Source organism: Lutra lutra, chromosome 14, assembly GCF_902655055.1.
Source record: "Lutra lutra chromosome 14, mLutLut1.2, whole genome shotgun sequence".
NCBI lineage: Eukaryota > Metazoa > Chordata > Mammalia > Carnivora > Mustelidae > Lutra > Lutra lutra.
In genome coordinates, this window is record NC_062291.1 from 2,458,894 (window position 1) to 2,481,145 (window position 22,252).

A 22,252-nucleotide genomic window follows, 5' to 3' on the forward strand; every position below is an offset into this window, starting at 1 on the left:
CAGAGGCCTCCGCGCCCAGGCGGCTGCAGCGGCGGCGCACGGGGACCGGAGGACTGACACGGGGACGCGCCCCACTCTGGACGACCGGCCGCAGAAGTAAAGGGCCAGCATACCTCCACGGCTATGCTTCCCGCGGGAATATCTCGGGAGAAGATCCTGGAAGAGGCTCGCAGGCCGATTTTCCAAGGGAAACGGTGAGGTGGGGAGGGAGTGCCCCTGACCCTCCCCGCCCTCCCCTCTCCGGTTCGCCCCGCAGAAACGTACTCGAGGTTGTAGTGCCGCCCTCCGCCGCACGGGGGCAGCACCACGTGCTGGCTCAGCGGCGGCGGTCCTCGCGCCTCTCTTGGCGGCGGCAGGCGGAGGCGGGCCCGCGGCGTCCTCGTTCATTGGCCGCGGCGCGGGCGCTGCCATGTTGGCGGAAGCGGTGCCTTCTGTGCGGTGGGAACTGGCAGTGCCTGCGCCCGCAGCGCCCGGGAGCGCAACCTCCTACCTTTCCTCCTCGCTCGAGTGTCGGCGCTGAGAGGCGGCGGCCGGCGGGATGGAGAGAATTAGGATGAACCTGCCCAAGGGGCCGGACACGCTCTGCTTCGACAAGGACGAGTTCATGAAGGTGCGCGCCGGGGCTCGGCTCCCCGGAGCCGGGCCGTGGGTGGCCTGCCCTCCTTTGCCCTCCGGGGCCTCTCCTCGGGCTTCTGCGGGCTTCCTGGGCCGTGCCCGCCCCGGACGGGTCCTCGGCGGGGACCTCGCTGCACTGCGCAGTGAGTCTCTTGGCCTCGGGTTTGGTAGGTGCAGCCTGGAGAAAGCACTTCTGTGAAATCGTGCACATTGAATGAAAAGGCCTGAAAGTTCAGGGCAAGTGGTTTTGAGCTAAACGTAAAAGCCCCTGTTGGGACCCGACTCTGTTACCGTGCGGCACAGTCAGACCGCCGCTCCCCTGGCCTGACAGAAGCCTCCCAGTGCCTTGCGCCTAGTTCAGCGACTGTGCGTTGAACACATCTCTGAACGCACGTACTTACCAGGAATCGGGTCAAAAAGGCACTTAACCTAAAGTTATTGCCTCACTTTCGTCTAAAGCTCCTGGAATGTGAAATCTGAAAGACTGTACTATCCTGACCAATTCTGTTCCAGGATTACAAAGCATACCAAGCTCCTTTTCTAAAGTTGCCCTACTTCTCTTGGTGAGGTCAGCTTGAAGCTGGCTGCAGATAACTGTAGGACATAAACTTACAGAATAGAAATTTAAACTGAAAAGACTTTACTGACAATAAAGGTTCATCAGGCATAGCCTTGAAAATGTCCCAAGGTTTGAATCAGAGCCAGGAGGAGCTTTATCTGTTTTCTGTATCCCTCTGGGTCTGTACTTAAACTATCAAAACGTATATGTTTAATTTCTAAGGATTGGGATTTAGTCGCTGGTTTCAATATTTAAAAGTTTTGGCTCTGTAGGTACCTAAAATTTTGAAAGAGTTTGAATTTCTTACTTTTTTATGACTTCAAGTCATAATATGTTTTTTGTCTTTTTTGGGTTAACCAGCTAGTTCCTTTTTGATATTTGCATTCAGATCACATCTCCCAAACTCTGGCTTTAAAAGTGCTTATGTCTGGATCCTCTGCGGTGTGGCCATATCATTTTTAATATGTAGGGATGTCTAGACGAAGGTATATTGTACTCTTGTTCTTGTACAGTGATGTTAAACCACTGTAATAGAAGGTGTAAATTGAATGGAGTGTCTGAAGGAGAGCACAGAGTGAATTCTCTGATCCAGAAACCTTTTGTTAACGAAGGACACATGATGAGGAGAGAGGTCATTGGAAGAAGAAAAGGCACACACAGAGACTTAAAGAATCTCAAAGCACGGAAGTCTCTTTAGCTTGTCTGTCTTTGGACTTCGTCAGGCTTCCTTTGGGCCTAACACTAGCATTTTCTCACACTTACTAGCCCCGCCATCTTTCTCACTCTGAGCTGACAGAATGCCTTTGGTCAAAGCAGCTTCAGAAAATAGAAATCTCAAAATAGCAGTTCTAAAGTAGGACTTAGAGGTAGGGAGAGAGCAAACTGGGAAAGTGGCTAGAATGCCAGCAATTCCGTGTTCTTTCAAGGCTCTGAAACTTCTGAATGTAATGTATAATTTGTAGTGTTAATGAACGTGACCCCTTCATACATAGAAGGAAAAATCCATGGAACAGCTGTTCTGTGTAAAGTGGTATTGATCTTCTAGGTGGGACCTGGAGATAAAGGTTATTTGCAATTTGTGTTTCCATCAGAGAGACGTTTTGTAAGTTAACAGTTCCCAGGCAGAAATGAGTGGAGAGCTTGCTGTCGGGGTTGTATCTCTACATAGGTGTCTTGTTCGGCACATTTTGGAACGAGATTGGGATGGTAAAGAGGGAGGTGGGGTGGGGCTGCGGGTTGCACCTTGGACACTGCATACATTGAGGGATCCACGTTGATGCAGTCTTCACGGTAGAGCTGCAGTCAGGTTTACAGCAGGAAGTTGCATGGTCATATCTGTTGAGTTGGAGCTGACTGGTGGCAGGAGACTACTTAAAAAGTCATGTTTATGAGATCTAATGAGAAATAGGAGGGAAAAGGTATGCAAAAGAGGTAGGTGATCAAAATGCAGGAATGGAAGATGGGGAAGGGTCCCCTGGGGCAGAGGCAGTGGCAACATCATACTTTGTTGGCTTAGAAATACGAAAATCCTTAGGGTTGACAGCCAACTAATAGATGAGTGGAACATAAGGTATTGGTAGTAGGGGGAGAAGGTGGCATAACAGATAAATTAGACCATTTACATGGGTGTGCTGTTGACATCACACGTAGCCTTCCTCTTCCATCTCAACATACGACTTCATCTCCAGTCGTACAGAAAAATTAGCAGCCATCCACGGGACCTCCTCCATCCTGCTGATCACGATCCCATTCTTGTATTTGTCCCGTTCTCCTCCTCGCCTGGTACGGGGAGAGGCTCTCCTTCCTCTTCGGGTTCAGTCTCCGCTCTGGGTCGGAGTCCATGCCCTCCCGCCCTTCCAGGAGCCTGCGAGGATCCTCTCCCCTGCACTCCTTCCCATCGTGCGCTCCTGTTTGATCCTCTCCCACTTGACGGTCCCACCTCTAGGTATTGCCCTGTCACTGTCGCGCATCGCAGCCAGTGCTCAGGGGTTGACTAGACTTTCTCACCTTCCACCCTTCAGGCCCTGTCATTCCACTAAAGAGTTCTTACCAAAGCTGTTTGTAAGTCAGCGCACCTGACCTTTCTCTGTCTCCTTACTCGACGTCGCAGTAGACCAATGCTCTGCATTGCTTCCTGTTTTTCTTCTACCTCTCTGATGTGTCTCCTGTGCAAAGTCATGCTCCTGGTAGCCACTGAATGCTGGCTATGGGCTCGGCCCCGTGTTCCCTCCTTTCCCTAGATGACCCTTCGTGCTGCTTCATGACCACCTATGGGCAGGTAAGGCAGATTCCTGTCTCTGGCCCAGATGTCTCCTGAGCACCAGTCCTGTGTATCGGACTTGCTGACCTTTCTTCTTGGATGTGTCTGTGGCCCCTCAGACTCATCAGGTTCAAGACGGAATTCGTGAGCACCTCTTCCGCTGAAAACCACCTTTCTTATTCTGTTGCCTCTCTCAGTAAACACTTCACCATCCGTTTAGCTGGGAGTCGGGAAACCAGAAGTCAACTCCTACTCCGTCACCTTTCCAAAATCTAGTCTGTCACACCAAGTCCTGTGGATTTCGCTCCCTAAACCTCTTGAGTCCATATACTTTTCTTCATCTCTTCTCGTACCTTTGCAGTGCGCCCTCGTCATCGCGCCGTAGAAGCTTCTCACCCAGTCTCCTTGCGCCTTCCTTGTCTTTTCCTGGCCCCTGGTCTACACTGCAGGTAGGCCACTCTTGTCAGAATGCGGATGTGATCTTGTATGTACGAGGTGACTGGTCAGTCCACCGGCTCTTGAAAAAACATTTTCCTACACATTCGAACGTATTTCAAAGAGACTCAGTCCCCTGTGGGGCAGTTTTCCTTGGTAGACAGTTTGTTTCTGCGCTGAGCCAGTCTGCCTCCCTCGAACGTCTCTGCATCAGTTCCTCTCCGGAACCTGCGGCTTCGTTGGCAACCCGGGTAGGCACATGATGACCTTTTCCGTGAGGCGTGAAGCGGGAGCTCTCCGGACGGTGACTGTAAGCAGGTACCGTAGGTGAGAGTCCTTGAGGCTCCTCCCTGTTCTGATTGGGTGAACTGGGAATCTTCACATAGGAAGCGGGTCCTGCGCGTCCTTGTTCACAGGAAGCATGCATTCTGATGGACAAAATGGAAAAGGGGAAGAATGAGCAGCTGCTCAGATCTCTTTGTACTGTGCTGGCTGATTAGGAGTGACCTGCAGATGTGGGTCCCGTCTGACTTGGGGCAAATCACTCGCCTCTGGGCTTCTGTTTGCTTGTTAGTATAATGAGGTGGTGCTTATCTGTATGATCTTTGCCTGCTTGTCTGAAAAGACTCTAGTCCGTTTTCCCGGATTGCAGATAAGGAAACTGAGGCCTGAGGTGTGATGACTTCCACTAAAGCCACACAGCTAGTTGGGGCAAATCACAGGCCGGATCTCCTGACCCCCACGCATCAGTCCTTGGAAATCCTACTGTAGCATGTTCTTTTCCAGAGGCCGCAGGTGGGAAGTGGGACAATCAGAACATTAAGAATAGCGCAGAAGATGGCACAGTGTCCACATGCCTTGGCGCCTGCATTTCACCAATAGCGCCACCTCTTACCTTAGAAGAAATTCCCACAGGGCTGGTGATCTGGATGCTTGGCCTGTAGCTTAGCTACAGTAAACGGGACCAGAGGGAAGTGATGGCTGTTTCAGGCGGACTTTGTTGATGGCGGCTGACAGAGGAGGAAGAGAGAAGAGTGACAGATGGCAGATAGCCGCAGGCCAGCAGGTCAGCCACTGTTGCCCAGGGTCCCCCATCCCCAGGAGCCGTCTTCGTGTCACAGGAGCTGAGTGCTTACCCTGTGGGTGCTTAGTTCGATGCCACGTCCTGATGACAAGATTCCATTCTCTTCCGCATCAGTTTGAGACAGACATCGTAATAAAATTCTAATCAGCCAAATATGGAATGTGAGCCTACAACTCATTTTATAGAGAAATTTTCTTATGTGAACTACTTTTCTTGATGACAGAGGAGATGTGACGATGTAACATCAGATAAAGTTTATCTGATTGGCACTTGGTAAGAAAGGTTCCCGGCAAAAAAGAAGTGGGTTTTGGTTGTTGTCCTCCCTTTTGATCTTTCCTTTCCTTTCCTTTTTTTTTTTTTCTTTTGTGAGCGGTCATCTGATTTATAAAAAGATGCAACAAAATGTAAAATGGTACAAGATAATCAGTTTCAAAACATCAAAAAGTGAGTGTCTTTAGCCATAGCTCAGAACAGAGGAAATGGGTAAGGAGAATAATTCATGCGGTGGCACCTTGCTTGTATGAACTGGCAACAGGAAAAGTTGGTAAAGGAGGGCTGAGGAACTCTGTTAAGAAATAGAAGCGAGGGGCTCCGTCATCATCTGGCATTCACTCAGTGTCGTCCCTATGGTTAGGAATGTCCATGATGGGAACTCCAGCTATCTTCTGGGTCTGGGTCAGCTGATGCCACAATGTAACACTCTGAATTACTTCTGTACTGAGCAGACATCTGGGTAGTTTGTCTTGTGTGTACATGGTAATCGTTTGAATCTTGGCTCTTTGGCAATCCTTAGAGCCAATTGATACTTTCACCCCAGTTTCTCAGTTTCAGCCATTACACAGTCAGTTATACAACTGATACACTTGGCACACAGCCCGTCCATCATTGACTGTACCCGGTCAAGTTTGGCTTAAATAGAAAAGTTGATAAAGTCAGTACCAACCAGGATGTGGTAAGGCGGCCCAGCTGTGTGTTTATACTGGAAAAAGCAGGAGGGATGTTGGGGGACTTCTCTTTCCTTGAGTGCACGGGATCTTTCTTTTCTTTCTTTTTAGGTTTTAATCTGTCCTTCTCTTTAAGCCTTTGATTTCGGAGCTAAGCATTCACTTCATGGTCGCATACTTTCTTGCTTTCTCTTGCTTCCCCATGTTCACACCCGCTCATTTCTCCTTGCTTTTGATTTTCTCATTCACTCTTTGTAGTATCATAAAACTTATCATTTGAATAAAACGTTGGCCTACTGAGTTGTTGATTATTAGTAAGTTCTTTGTTCAAAATTTGAGAGCAAGAGTATTATGTAAACATATCTTTTTGTTATTTAACCAGTCTTACAACATTTAGCATCAAATTTCTTTAAACATTTAAACAAATTAATCACAAACTGGGGCTTGGGCTTTTTCTTTTTTTTTAAAGTAATCTCTAAACCCAACATGGGACTTGAACTCACAACCCTGAGATCAAGACCTGCACGCTCCCGTGACTGAACCAGCCAGGTGCCCTTTGGGCTTTTTATTTGAAAGTTCCTCAGGTGAGGGGGTGCCTTAGGGGCTCAGAGGGTTAAGCCTCTGCCTTCAGTTCAGGTCCTGGTCTCAGGGTCATGGGATCGAGCCCCGCGTGGGACTCTATCTTGCTCAGCTGGGAGCCTGATTCCCCCCCTCTCTCTGCCTGCCTCTCTGCCTACTTGGGCTCTCTCTCTCTGTGTCAAATAAATAAATAAAATCTTTTAAAAAGTTCCTTAGGTGATTTTTTTTAAAAGATTTTATTTATTTATTTGACACAGAGAGAGAGAGAGAGGCAGGCAGAGAGAGGGGGGAAGCAGGCTCCCTGCTGAGCAGAGAGCCCGATGTGGGACTCGATCCCAGGACCCTGAGATCATGACCTGAGCCGAAGGCAGAGGCTTCACCCACTGAGCCACCCAGGCGCCCCCCTTAGGTGATTCTAATGTGTGACCAATGTTGAGAACTCTAGAACTAGATAATTCCTTTAAATAGCTCAAGAAATTAAGTTTGAAAAGCGAACTAAAAGCCTATATAGATTGTGATTGGTGTTAAATTGAGGGAAAAAAGAGACAAAGAGAAGAAATCAGCTGGAACAGAGTGTAATTAGGTACCCAAATATTTGTTAGATGGATGAATAAATTTACAGAATGTAGGGTGTTTTTTTTTTTGTCTCTTCATAAGTATGTCAAACAGGTATATAAATTCAACAAAGGAGTTAGACATAAAATTGATTAAAATGTTAGAACAGAAGTTCCTTAGAATTTCACTGTTACGATTTCATGATGCTTTTAAGATGATCTCTCTGTAGATGGTGGGAAGATCTTGTTAGCATATGTTTTTAATTTCTCAAGCTTGAATAATTTAGTCACCAAATAAAGATTTAGAATGAGTTTTGGGAGACACAAGTCCTAGATTATGTCCCCACCTAGCTGGGTCAGAGATTTGAGGGCAGGGGCTGGAGGGAAGAGCTCCAAGGACATTTTTGCACACATGCTGATCCCTTGGGCCGGAACACTCTTCCCACACTTCCCGTGGCTAGCTCCTTTGTGTCATTTGGATCTCAACTCATTGTTCTGTAAGTGTCTTTTCCTGGTTCATCCAAGTTAAAGTACATCCCATTTGTCATTCAAACCTTTACGGTATCCTGTTTTCTTTTTAGCTGTGATCACTATTTAATCACTATTTGATCACTGTTCATTAATATCATGTTTGTTTGTTTACATGTTTATTTCCTCATTCGTGCATTAGAATATATGCTCCTTAAAAGCAGAGACCTTGTCTTTCCTTTTCATGACTGTGTCCACGGGTCTTAGAGCAGAGCTGGAGTTGCATGATAAATATTTAAGGAATATTTGCGGGATATACAGGGGCATTTATTCATCTCTTTTGTCCATTAGTTTTCAAGAATGGTTGGAAACACACATACATGAGCTCACACTAACTTTCTATGTCTTTCAACCTATGTAGTGTGCAGGTTAGTGCTTAACTATTTTGTTTTTTTGTCTCGATCAAATGGTATGTTTCAGGGCAGAGATCATAAATTTCATGTGCCCTCTTAGTACTTCTCATCATTACAGAGTGATGGTTCCGGGGGATTCTGTTTCTGTCATGGAGATAGTACATAGTGATCTTATAAGTCCGTGTATTTGGGAAAGAGTGTTTTACTTCTTGGCGGCTTAGAGAACTTCGATCTTTTCCAAAATTCTATGTAATTTTCATAGTGTTAAAGCTACTAATAATTGGATTTTTGGTAAGTCTTAAATGATTAATTCCCAGGTTATTTTGAATTAGTCTTTGTCATCCCTGAATGCAGCTAGTTAGTAAAGTAGCTAAACCTTTAAACTCTACTTGGTTTTAATTTTAAGTGATGTCACTGCTTCTCTAACGGTTAATGGTTCTTAAATTGCTTGTAACTTGTCTGCTTTGCTCATTTCTTTTCCTGTGTTCTAACACCTCTTGTGATCTCCCAACTTCTGGCCTTTTGGGGGACTTGTACTTTACCTGGGTTCAGATAGGAAATACCCCTGAGTACAAAGAGAAGCTATTTTTCTTCTAATTTCAGTATCTCCTATTATTAATGTCTTGCATTGTTGTGGCACATGTATTAGAACTGATGAACCAGCATTGATACAGTATTAACTAAAGTCCATGGTTTACATTAGGGTTCACTCCTCTTTCTATAGTTCTTTGGGTTTTGACAAATGCATAATGTTATTTACCTACTGTCGGTATCTTACAGCCTAGTTTCATTGCCTTGAAAACCCCTGTACCTCATCTATTTGTTTCTTCTCCTCTGTCTGCACCCTCCTCCCTCACCCCTGCAGCCCGGGATCTTTTTACTGTCTAGAGTTTTACCTTTTCAGAGGCACCTGGCTGGCTCAGTCGCTAGAGCATCTGAGTCTTGATCTCGGGGTTGTATGTTCCAGCCCCCGCATTGGGTGTAGAGATGACCTAAAAAATAAATAAAAAATAAAAATGCTGGTTAATTTTTACCTTTTTCAGAATACCATATAGTTGGAATCATATAGTATTTAGCCTTTCAGACTGGTCTTTCACTTAGTAATATGCATTTAAGGTTCTTCCAAGTCTTGAGGCTTAATAATTCATCTTTTTAATTGCCGAATAATCCATTGTGTGGGTGTGGCACAGTGTACCTGTTCAGCTACTGAAGGAGATTTGGATTGCTTCCAAGTTTTGGCACTTCAGAGAATAAAGCTGCTGTAAACATCCGTGTGCAGGTTTTTGTGTGGACAGTAGTTTTAATCTCTTTGGGGTAAATACGAAGGAGCACAATTACTGATCTTATGGTGAGAGTGTGTTCAGTTCTGTGAGAAACTGCCAAGCTGTCTTATAAAATGTCTCCCATTTTGCGTTCTGACCAACAGTGAATGAAGAGTTCTGTTACCCCACATCCTTGCTAGTATTTGGTATTAATAGTGTTTTGGATTTTTGATATTCTACGTGATATGTAATAGTACCTTGTTTAAATTTGCATTTTCCTAATGACATACAAAGTTGAGCATCTTTTCAGATTTTTTTTTTTTAAGATTCTATTTATTTATTAACAGCACAAGCACACGCAGAGGTAGCAGCAGGCAGTGGGAGAGGGAAAAGCAGTCTCCTCGCTGAGCAGGGGGCCCAGTGTGGGGTTCAATCCCAGGACCTGAGTCAAAGGCAGATGCTTAACTGACTGGGCCTCCCAGGCACCCCTCTTTTCTCATTTTTAAATTAGGTTTGATTTCTTATTGTTACTAAGACATCTTTATATTATATTTTTGGTTTTAAGTACTTTACCATGGATGTGTTTTGCAGATATTTTCTCTACTCTGTGACTGGTCTTTTCATTCTCTTAAGAGTGTCTTTTAAAGAGAAGTTTAATTTTAACAAAGTGCCCTCATCGGTTTTTTCTTTTGTAGATCATGCTTTTGGTTTTGTATCTGAAAAGTCATTGCCAAATCCAAGGATCCCTACGTTTTTTTCTTATGTTATCCTTAAGAAGTTTTGCATTTTACGTTTAGGTTTTGTGAAAGGTGTGAAAAGTTTGTTTTTATTCTTTTCGTTTGTGTTTGTTTTTTTCATGTCGCTGTCCCATCGTCCGGTTCCATTTGTTGAAGACTCTCCTTCCCATTGAATCGCCTTTGCCTGTGTGTGTGGATCTTTTTCTGGGCTCTCCACTCTGTTCCGTTGATTTGTTCGTCTCCTTTGCCAAAGCACCTTCTGTCTTAATCACTGTAGCTTTCATAGTAAGTTTTGAGATTGGGTGGTGGCAATCTTCAATTTCCTCCCCCGCCCCCCCCCCCTTTAAAAGGAAAACTGACTACTCTGGGACTCTTGGTTTTCCAGTTTTCCATCCAGATTTTAGAATCAACATGTTGATATCCACAAAATAACTTCCTGGCATTTTGATTGGGATTGCATTGAGTCTGTAGATCAGTTTGGGAAGAACTGACCTCATAACAGTATTGAGTGTCCTTACCGAAGATTATGGACTTTCTTTCCTCTTCACATCTTACCTTGCTTGCTATCTTTCATCAGAATTTTATACTTTTTCTCACATAGATCTTGTGCCTATTTCGTTAGATTTGCACCTAAGTATTAAATTTTTTTTGTCTGCTAATGTAAATGGTCTTGTGTTCCATTTGCATATTGCTGGTATATACAAAAGCAATTGACTTTTAAAATTTTTTTATTTAAATTCAATTTCGTTAACATATAGTGTACTTTTAGTTTCATGGTTAGAATTTCGTGATTCATTGGTTGCATACAACACCCAGAGCTCATCCCAACAAGTGCCCTCCTTAATACCCCTCACCCAGTTACCCCAGCCCTCCCCTCTCCTCCAGTAACCCTCGGTTTGTTTCCTGTAGTTAAGAGTCTCTTGTGATTTGCCTCCCTGTCTGTTTCTATTTTTCCTTCCCTTCCCTATATTCATCTGTTGTTTCTGAAGTTCCACGTGTGACTGAAATCATATGGTGTTTGTCTTTCTTCCTCTGGTTCCATCCATGTCCTTGCAAATGGCAAGATTTCATTGTTTTTGATGACTCAGTAATGTGTGTGTGTGTGTGTGTGTGTGTGTGTGTGTGTATACACCACATCTTCTTTATCCATTCATCTGTTGATGGACATCTGGGCTCTTTCCATCTTTTGACTATTGTGGACATTGCTACTATAAACATTGGGGTGCTTGTGCCCCTTCAAATCACTATGTTTATGTACTTTGGATAAACATCTTGTAGTGCAATTGCTAAGTCGTTGGGTTGTTCTATTTTTAACTTTTTGAGGAGCCTCCATACTGTTTTCTAAAGTGGCTGCACCAGCTTGCATTCCCACCAACAGTGTAGGAGGCTTCCCCTTTCTCCGCATCCTCACCAGCATCTGTCATTTCCTGACTTGTTAATTTTAGCCATTCTGACTGATGTAAGGTGGTATCTCATTGTGGTTTTGATTTGTATTTCCCTGATGCTGAGTGATGTGGAGCACTTTTTCATGTGTCTGTTGGCCATTTGGATGTCTTCTTTGGTCTGTTGATGTCTTCTGTCCATTTCTTGACTGGATTTTTTTGCTTTTTGGATGTTGAGTTTGATAAATTCTTTATAAATTTTGAATACTGGCCCTTTGTCTGATACATCATTGGAAAGCAGTTGACTTTTGTATTTTAACTGTGTATCGTGCAGTCTTGCTATAATCACTTGACTAGTTTCAGGAGGGTGTGGGTGTGGGTGTGGGGTATGAAGTCTTTCTATTTTCTGTAGACAGTCATGTCATCTGTGAACAAAGTTTTATTCTTTCCCAGGTTGTACACCTTTTATTTCCTTTTCTTAACTTATTTCATTAGTTTGGCCTCCCAGTATAGTGTTGAATAGTAGTAGTAAGAGGGACATCCTTGCCTTGATTTCCTGTCTTCTATTTTCTCAGTATTAATATCATGTTAGCTGTGGATTTTTGGAAACATTTTTTATCAAGTTGAGGAAGTCCTCCTATTCCTAGTTTCCTGAGGGTTAATAATGAAGAGGTGTGGATTTTGTTAAATGTTTTTTTCCTCCCTTCATTGATATGATCATGTGATTTGTTTTCTGTTGATGTGATGGATCACATTGATTTTCTAATGTTGAACCAGACTTGCATACCTGGAATAAATCCTACATGATCCTGGTGTATAATTTTTTAATATACTGTTTGCTTTTATTTGCTATTTTTTGTTGAAGATTTTTGTATCTGTGTTCATGAGAGATACTAGTTTGTAGTTTCTTTTCTTGCAGTATTGGTTTTGGTATTAGGGTAATGATGATCTCCTAGAATGATTTAGGAAGTATTCCTTCTAGTTTTACTTTCTGGAAGAGATTGTAGAGAATTGTGTAGTATTTCTTCCATAAATGTCTGGTTGAATTTACAGTAATTGGGATTGTTAGCAGTAGCCCTCCCTTCTTTATCTGATATTAGTAATTTATGTCTTCTACCTTTTTTTCTTTGTTTGCCTGGCTAAGAGTTTATCTGTTTTATTGATGTTTTCAAAGAAACAGACTTGGGGTTTATTGATTTAAAAAAAAAAATTCCTGGTTTTAATTACATTGATTTCTGCTCTAATTTTAATTTTTTTTCTACTTAATTTAGGTTTTGTTTTTTTTTAAGATTTATACTTGACACAGAGAGAGTCAGTGAGAGAGGGAATACAGGCAGGAGGAATGGGAGAGGGAGAAGTAGCCTCCCTGAGCAGGGAGCCTGATGCAGGGCTCTGTCCCAGGACCCTGGGACCATGTCCTGAGCCAAAGGCATACGCTTACCCAACTGAACCACCCAGGCGCCCCTCCTTACGTTAGATTTAATTTTTGTTGTTATTGCCTAAAATGGAAGCTTAGATTATTAACTTTAATCTTTTTTTTCTAATATTTGCATTCAATACTGTATTTTCCCTTTAGGCAGCATCCCACACATTTTGCTACATTGTATTTTGTTGAGACTCCTGTTATTTACAAGTGTGCCATTTAATCTCCATGTATTTTGGACTTCTTCAGCTATCTTTCTGTTACTGATTTTTAATTCCACTGTGGTCTGAGAACATACTTGGTATAATTTTTATTTTTAAAAATTTGTTGTGTTTTGTGGCCCAGAATTATTCTGTCTTTTTTTTTTTTTTTAAGATTTTATTTATTTGACAGACAGAGATCACAAGTAGGCAGAGAGGCAGGCAGAGAAAGAGGGGGAAGCAGGCTCCCCACTGAGCAGAGAGCCCGATGTGGGGCTCGATGTGGGGCTCGATCCCAGGACCCTGAGATCATGACCCGAGCCGAAGGCAGAGGATTAACCCACTGAGCCACCCAGGCACCCCGAGAATTATTCTGTCTTGATGAGTGTTCCCTATGAGCTTAAGAAGAATGTGTGTTGCACTATTACTGGGCGAAGTTGTCTGTGGACGTCTGTCGTATGTTAATCAATGGTGGTGTTGAGTGCGCCCTGTCTGGGATGAAAGAGTGCACCATATCTGTCAGATCCTTATTGCCCTGCTGCTGGATCGGCCCATTACTGATGGAGAAGTGTTGAAGTCACCAGCTATGATAATGGAATTCTTTATTTCTCCCTGCAGTTCTGTTAGGTTGTGTCTCACCTGCGTTGATCAGGCACATATACGTTAAGGATAATTGTGTCTTCTTGGTCAGTTGATTTCTTTATCATTATTTAATGCTCCTCCTTATGCCTGATAATTTTCCTTGCTCTGAAATCTGCTTTGTCTGAAATTCATATAGCTTCTCCAGTGTTCCTGTGATTAGTGTTACTTTAGATTTTTTTAATGTATCTGAGCATTTAACTTGTTGATATTTAAGTTGTTTCATTTTTTTTTTTTTTTTAAAGATTTTATTTATTTATTTGAGAGAGAGACAGTGAGAGAGAGCATGAGCGAGGAGAAGGTCAGAGGGAGAAGCAGACTCCCCATGGAGCTGGGAGCCTGATGCGGGACTCGATCCCAGGACTCTGGGATCATGACCTGAGCCGAAGGCAGTCGTCCAACCAACTGAGCCACCCAGGCGTCCCTAAGTTGTTTCATTTTTCATCGAGATATAATTCACAAAGCATAGTAGTTGCCATTTTAAAGTGTACTCTTCTCTGGTTTTTAGTATATTTACTATGTATGTGGTACATACGTCCCTACTGTCTAATTCCAGAACATGTCCATCACCCGAAAAATAAACCTCTTAGTTCCAATTCTCCCCTCCCCTTATTCCCTGGCAATTCATGAATTATGCATGAACCATGAATCTTTCTATTCTTATGGATTTGCCTCTTCTGAAACATCTCATATCAATGGAATCATATAAAACATGACCTTTGTGTCTGGCTTCCTTTAACCTGAGAGTAGAATGTTTCCAGACTTCACTCGTGTTGTAGCATGTAACAGTTTATTCCTTTTTATTGCTGTGTAAGAGGCTCTTCCACATTTTAAGTATCCATTCATCAGTTGATGGTCGTTGGCTTTATACTTTTTGGCCGTTACGAGCAGTGCTACTGTGCATATTCATGTACAGATTGTGGCAGGAACATCTGTTGTCAGTTCTGTCGGTGTCATACCCCTAGAGGTAGAATTGCTGGGGAATTGTACGTGTAACTTCTTGAGGAGCTGCCGAGCTGATTGCTGCCTTAGCCGCACCATTTTACATTCTTGCTGGCAATACAGGAGGGTTCCAGCTTCTCTGCCTTCTTGCCAGCACTTTTCTTCTTTTTTTCTTTTTCTTTTTCTTCTTTTACCGTAGTTGTCCTAGTGAGTGTGAAGTGGCATCTCCGTGTGCTTTTGATTTGCATTTCCCCGATGACCAAGGGTGTCGAACATCCCAACGTGTGCTCTTGACCATCTTTGTATCATCTTTGGAGAAATGTCTATTCAAAAGTCTTTGGCGTGTTTTTAAATTAGGCTATTTTTCTTTTTGTTGTTGAGTTCTAAGAGTTCTTTGCATATTCTGGTTATTAGGTCCTTATCAGACAAATGATTTGCAGATACTTTCTCCCATTCTGTGGGTTGTCTTTTCACTTTCTCAGTAGTGTCCTTTGACACACGAAAGTTTTTATTTTGATCAAGTTCAGCTTATCTGTTATTTCTTATTGCTTTGTGTATCATATCTAAGAAAGCTTTGCCCAATCCAAAGTCATACAGATTTTCACCTGTTTTCCCTGAGAGTGTTACAGTTTTTACTCTTATATTTAAATCTTTGATCCCTTTTGAGTTACATTTTTGTGTATGTGTGAAGTTGCTGTTCCAAATTCATTCTTTTGCGTGTTGATATTCACTTGTCCCAGTAGTAGGCACTCGAAAAGACTGTCCCCCCCCCCCCATTAAATGGTCTTGGCATCCTTGTGAAAAATCAGTTGACCTTAAATGTATGGGTTGTAAATACTTTCTTTTTAAATACTTGGGAAATCTACTATATAAATCTACTATAAAGTAAAACCATTCTTGGTAAGTAAAATGGGTCTTTATTATGGCACTGCAAGTTTGGGTTTGCTTTTCACAGCAAAAGCTGCCTAACCCAGTATTCACAGATGTTCCGAGTTATTTAGTCATGTGTTAATGCAACTTTTGTTTATCTGAGAACAAATACATAAATGGTAAGTTGAGTACTAATATTACCTAATAGCATTTGTTCATTGAGGCTAAGTTATACAATTTATGTATTTATTTAAGATTTTATTTGAGAGTGAGAGAGTTCAGGAGCAGGAGGGAGGGACAGAGGGAGAAGCAGGCACCTTGCTCAGCAGAGAGCCTCATGTGGGACTCGAACCCAGGAGACTGGGATCATGACCTGAGCTGAAGGCAGACGCTTAACCAACTGAGCCACGCAGGCGTCCCAGTTACACAATTTAGAATGCCATCATGAAGTTCAGAACTTCAACAATGTGTAACTGAGGCAGGGAAAGTGATCAACCTAAAGGCATACAGTTGGTGAGTAGCATGGCCAGGATTATGAACTGAGACCCGCATCCCGTGACGTACTACATAACTATGATGTAAGGTGTTGTCTGAGATGGTCTCGAGAGAGAAAGGTCCAGGCTAATTCGGGCCCCAGTTTAAGAAGCAGGTGGTTTTCAGTAGATGACTGTGAAATTACGGTTTGGTATGAAGTCCTCCTCTCTGACACTATCAGGGTTGGGTCTATGGTTGATTAACTAAGAAAGTCAGTTTAAACAAGTACTCTTAGGGAATGGTGCATATAGTTCTTAGCATTTTATTTGGAAAAAATATATGTACTTTTATTCTCCACTGAAGCAGTGCCGGGTCTTTTCTCGGGGAACTGGCTGCTGATTAGATTTCCAAAGAGTTGTCACGGCACTTGGGTGGCTCAGTAGGTTAGGCATCTGCCTTCGGTTCAGGTCATGACCTCGGGGTCCTGGAATGGGGTCCCAGGTTGTGCTCTCTGTTCAGCAGGGAATCTCCTTCTCCCTCTGCCCCTTTTCCTGCTCATACTGTCTCTCTGTGTCTCAAATAAATAAAAAGAATCTTTAAAAAAAAAAAAGCTTTCTATGTTTCAGTTTCTTTAACTGAATTGAGTGAGAATCCTGTGATCACCCCCTCCTTACCTGATACGTGGTCATCTCACCCATACCTAACTTAGCAAAAATTTTCTTATTGATTCCTTTGTATCAAATCTTTCCAAAGTAGCCGTCTTAGTTTTCGTAAGAACTGTGATCTTTTTCTACTCATATTTTGTTGGCTTACATTGTGTTTAATGAAACTATATAATTACGAAGTAAGTGTAGGTGTCCTTAACTAGTTTGAGAATCATCACATTTGATTCTTGCTGACTAAACAGGTCAATGAGTAGCAAAGTCACAGGGGAAGTAGATAGTAATTTATTGCCTCTAAGCATATAAGCCTACCAGGGGCATCACAGTATTGTAAAGAGGAAACACAGCATAGCTAATCCTGTGAGACCAATACTTGGAAATAGGTTATGAAAGATTTGGAACATCTGTTCAATGGAACACTCAACATCCACATAAAATATTAATAGAAATGTATGTGTTTTACAAAAAGATATTGAAGTTATATTTTTAGATAGGAAATTTTTTTTTTATAGAATGGGTTTTTTTTTTATTCTTTTTTTAAGGTTTTATTTATTTGACAGAGATAGAGATCACAAGGAGGCAGAGAGAGGGGGGAAGCAGGCTCCCTGCTGAGCAGAGAGCCCGATGCGGGGCTTGATCCCAGGACCCTGAGATCGGGACCTGAGCTGAAGGCAGAGGCTTAAGCCACTGAGTAACCCAGGCGCCTCTAGATGGGAAATAGTTTAGAATAGCATGAGTATTGTTGGGTCCCCCAATAATGGGTCTGTGATTAAAGGAGCGAGACTGATATAAAGCAAAGGTCAAGAAAAGCTTTATTTCAGGCCAAGCATCAAGAATCAAACTGATGGTCAAATAGACCGGTGGGGGCCGCCCCTTTTACAGAGAGGGCGACCCCTCTCTGTTTCACAGGCTAACTTTTATAGAGCAAAGGCCATGTGGTTGGGCCTGGCCACAGGTGGCCAATGAAATTGTAACACACAGAGAAAGCTGCACAGTCATGCTAGGTGACCAATTGAATTACAATTTACCCTAGTAGATATTTGAACCAGCCTATTACCTTGTTCAGAATTGGCGCCCAAAAGGTGCCCAAAGGGCGGGGCCCATACTCCTTGGTAGCTAGGAGACAGTATGCGCCCCCACTGATTGAATAACTCCACCTGGCCTGACCTACCCTTGTATTTGGACTTTGTTACCTGGGACTTGTTTTTAGAGTAAGTTCCCCTGGGGGTGGGGGGCAGGGTCATTTTAAGTTTTACAACAAAATGGCAGTTCAACTGGGTTGGGACTGCTCTGGCTGAATAGGCCCTTACAGTATTAAGAGAGAGAGAGAGTATGTGTGTGTGTGTACACACATACATAGAGAAGGTCTGGGGTTTCCATTCAAGATGGTGGCATAGACGGATCTTGAACTCATCTCTTCAGTCAAATACACTGAATCTATAGCTCCACATGGAAAAATTTCCTGTGGAAAAAACCCTAGAACTAGCTGAGTGACTCCTACACGTTAGGTGAATGAGAACAAAACCTACATTGAAGTAGGATTCAGTCTTGCCATAAACCCCACCCCTGGTACAGCAACCTAGGATTGGGAGGGTACTCAAAACCCCAGGCTTCTCCCTGAGGAGCAAAGGGTTTGAACCCCACTTCTGGCACCCCAACTTTTAAGACCTGCATCTGGGAGACAAGACCACAAAACATCTAGCTTCGAAAGCCATCAGGGCTTGCATCCATGAGACCCACAAAGCTGTAGCAAACGGAGAAGCAGTTCTTAAAGCAGTTGCGCAAGTAGACTCACCCACCCTGGAACTCAGCACAGAAGCAGCACGCTGAAAAGCATTCCGATTTCTGTGAAAGAGGCTCATTTGCTTATCTTAAAGCCCTGAGGGGCAGGCATCTAATTTAACAGGGATCTGGGGGCCTAGTAAGGTATTCTCCAAAGATGGAGCTTACAGGTGCCATCTTTGTGCTGTCCCTCTGCCTCGCTTCTGCTTTCTGGTATCTCCTAGAAAGGAGCTTGCATGCTCGTATGATGCCCCAAGGTTTGCAGTTGCTACCCAGGGAGTACCTCTAGATCACCTGGCTCTAGTGGCCAACAAGACTTACACTCACGGTAGTGAATATCGCAGTATTTACAACAGCCAAGACTTGGAAATGACTAAAGTGTCCACCGATGGGTGAATGGATAAAGAAAATGCGTGTGTATACAATGGAATATTATTCATCCATAAAAAGAAGGAAGTCTTGCCATTTGCAACAACATGGATGGACCTTGAGGATGTTGTGCTGAGTGAAATAAGTCAGACAGAGAAAGACAAATACTGTATGATCTCCCTCATATGTGAATCTAAAAAACAAAACAAATGAAGTCATAGAGAACAGATTGGTGGTTGCCAAAGGCGATGGGGTTGTGGAGGAAATGGATGAAGGGGTCCGGTGGTAAAAACTTCAGTTAATAAGATAAGCCCTGGGTATGTAAGGTACATCATGGTGACTGTAGTAAATAATAACTGTATATTATTGTATATTTATTTTATTATTTTTTATTAACATATAATTATTATTATTAGCCCCAGGGGTACAGGTCTGTGAATCGTCAGGCTTACACACTTCCCAGCACTCACCATAGCACATACGATCCATCACCCAGCCACCCTCTCCCTAACCCCCTCCACCCAGCAACCCTCAGTTTGTTTTGTGAGATTAAGAATCTCTTATGGTTTGTCTCCCTCCTGATCCCATCTTGTTTCATTTTTTTCCTTCCCTACCCCCCAGGCCCCCCACTTTGCCTCTCAAATTCTTCATATCAGGGAGATTATATGATAATTGTCTTTCTCTGATTGACTTATTTCGCTCAGCATGATACCCTCTAGTTCCATCCACATCATTGCAAATGACAGGATTTCATTTCTTTTGATGGCTGCATAGTATTCCATTGTATATTTAAAGTTGCTAAAGCTTAAGAATTCTTAGCACAAAAAAAATGTATGTTTGGTAATGGATGTTAATTAATATTACAGTGATCATTTCAAAATAGATAAAAATGTGGAATTTTTATGTTGTACACCTGCAACTAACATGTTTCCATTATATGTCAGTTTTTTAAAAAAGTAATTTATATTTTATTTTCTTAAAAAATATTTATTTATTTGACAGAGATCACAAGTAGGCAGAGAGGCAGGAAGAGAGACAGGGAAGCAAGCTTCCTGCTGAGCAGAGAGCCCGATGCTGGGCTTGATCCCAGGACTCTGGGATCATGACCTGAGTTGAAGACAGAGGCTATAACCCACTGAGCCACCCAGGTGCCCTGAAAGTTACTTATATTTTAAAGAGACAGACTAGGGCACCTGAGTGGCTCAGTTGGTTAAGCATCTGCCTTCCGTTGAGGTCATGATTTTAGGGTCTTGGGATGAAGTCTGGCATCAGGCTCCCAGCTCAGCGGGGAGTCTGCTTCTCCCTCTGCCCCTCCTCCCACTTGTTCTCTCAGTCTCTCTCTCAAATAAATAAAATCTTTTAAAAAAAAAAAAGGTAAAGAGAAAGACCAAAACAAAGTCTGGAAGGATGTGAATTGCAGTGTTACATAGTGAAAAAAAACAAACAAACATTAACAGTGCTTAACTGCAGAGCATCAGAGAGTGGGTGATTTTTTTTTTTTACTCTTTTATATAAGTATTTCTTTGTTGGTTGAAAGTTTGACAGTGAACATTTGTTACTTTTAAAATTAAGAAGAAAAAGCTGTTTCTATTTTGAGAAGAGCCTCTTTGAAATGTATAATTAAAAGAAATAAAGTGCCTTGTAGAGTTAGGCAACAGGAGAGAATGGTCTTGGCGAGGGGCCCCTTTTCCCAAACCATTCTGAAGTGAGCAGACCCCCGATGTCCCTGTGTGTGCTCCCCTGCAGTAATACGGCCTCTTAAATGAATAGAATGGCGTTTCTCTTTTATTCTTTCTCTGGTTTTATTTTTATAGGTAAAATGTGATATCAGTACAGTCATTTTTTCTTTCTGGTTTGATTTTCAGGAAGATTTCGACGTCGATCATTTTGTGTCTGACTGTAGGAAGCGTGTCCAGCTGGAGGAACTAAGAGGAGATCTGGAACTCTACTATAAACTTCTTAAAACAGCCATGGTTGAGCTCATCAACAAGGATTACGCAGATTTTGTCAACCTTTCCACAAACTTGGTAAACCTGAAATTTGCAAGTCCTACACACACACACACACACACACACACACATACACACACACACACACACACACACGTTCTCTCTCCTTCATATTTATTAAAAGGACAGAGTTTTGAGAAACCTTTCAGTTGATTACCCCCCACCCCCACCAGAAACTTGAAGAAATTACCAAATTCATTAATAAAAGAACTAAACTTTTTGGAATGCATTTTTTTTATTTTAGTTTTTATTCATTTAAGGCTGCTCTAGTTTGATTATGTTTCAAATTCATTAGTCAGCAGTGAAAAGTAAAGGATAATAATATCCGAGGGGTTGTTTTGTTAGTTGCTAAGTGATTACCCTGAAATCTTCCTTGGTTTAGACTAATTTGTAGGAGCAAATGTGCACCACTTTTACAGAAATGTTTAATTTACTCCCAGGTATATCTGTTAGCCAGAGCTAGGTTGAGGGAACATTGGCCAATATTGATATTTTAAAAGTTTGTTTTTATAAAAATATAAGAATGATTTGCAATGAGCTTATTAGTTGATGGTAAAAGCCATTGAGAAATGTTGAGTTTTATTACTTGGCAGAAAAATCTCCTTGTTGATGTTTCATTTTGTTTTAAATCTGTTTGTCCAAAAAAGCACAGAAAGTCACAGCTCCACAGGAATTTCAAGAAGCATTAAAATTAATGATGCATATTTGCTTTGGGGAAATATAACACTAAGATAAATGTCCCAATAGGATTAGAAACCTAGAAAGTTTTATTTCTATTTAATTTGGATTTTTCTCAAGGGTTATAATAATGTTTAAGAGAGACATAGCCCATCAGACTTTCACATCAGCTGGCTGAGTATCATCAATTACAGACAGAACTGTTCACCTTCTGTGAAAATTTTTCACATTCATTTAAAATGTCATCTAAAGGCAAATTGTTCCTAAGGAAAATTTCGTTTCTCATGACTTCCCTTATTTTTATAGTTTCATGTATTTCAGCAGATTTTTTCATACTCTTTGAGCAACATTAATGGCCAAGTAACACCTCTGTTGTTTAGCTAGTTAAGTAGCAAAATACGGTTGTGCCAAAAAAATCACTTAAATCTGGTACTGCTTTGATCGTTAAGTAGATACGTCACTGTTACTCCTGATTGTGATGTGTTTGTGCCAACCTGGCTTTGCCTTTAGGTCGGCATGGACAAAGCCCTCAATCAGCTTTCTGTGCCTTTGGGACAGTTACGAGAAGAAGTTCTGGTAAGTCCCCAGTGAATGAAAACAGTCTACTGTGACGCATGTTGTCCTTATCGGCTTTTCTCTAAGAATTCTTTTCATCTGTTAGGTTGGTGGTACTGGTGGTTGTATTTTAATGGTTCATGATTATAGTATTCACCTTCAGAAGAATTGTAAATAATTTTCTGTTTTCACATATGCTAAAAACCTAAAAAACATGTTCGATTTGAAGAAGACAGATTCTCAGAGTAGACGGCCTTAAAATGTCAGGGGAGAGGAAGCATATTTCCAAATTCAACTTATTAATGCCACTTTGGTCATATGTAAGTGGTTTCCAATTTACGAATGACTTGTATTTTA

At 42.2% G+C, this 22,252-nt stretch overlaps 1 protein-coding gene and 1 pseudogene across 16 annotated transcripts in view; one reads left to right on the forward strand and one right to left on the reverse strand.

The window, feature by feature from the left end:
- The first annotated feature begins 315 nt into the window (after window positions 1-315).
- COG2 (component of oligomeric golgi complex 2) overlaps window positions 316-22,252 on the forward strand; it is a 53,993-nt gene continuing 32,056 nt past the window's right edge. For 10 of the 16 annotated variants that reach the window (XR_007122569.1, XM_047701354.1, XM_047701355.1 and 7 more), the window contains exons 1-3: window positions 385-610; window positions 20,519-20,680; window positions 21,851-21,916. Coding sequence is in view for 15 of the 16 variants with exons in the window: in XM_047701354.1 (XP_047557310.1) it covers window positions 539-610; window positions 20,519-20,680; window positions 21,851-21,916 (300 nt within the window). In the remaining variant the exon portion in view is untranslated. Of the gene's footprint in view, window positions 611-19,767; window positions 19,802-20,518; window positions 20,681-21,850; window positions 21,917-22,252 lie in introns of those variants that run through there. The other 6 variants (XM_047701357.1, XM_047701369.1, XM_047701365.1 and 3 more) reach the window with 4 other exon arrangements.
- Window positions 4,400-6,101, reverse strand: LOC125084263 (rRNA-processing protein FCF1 homolog; annotated as a pseudogene).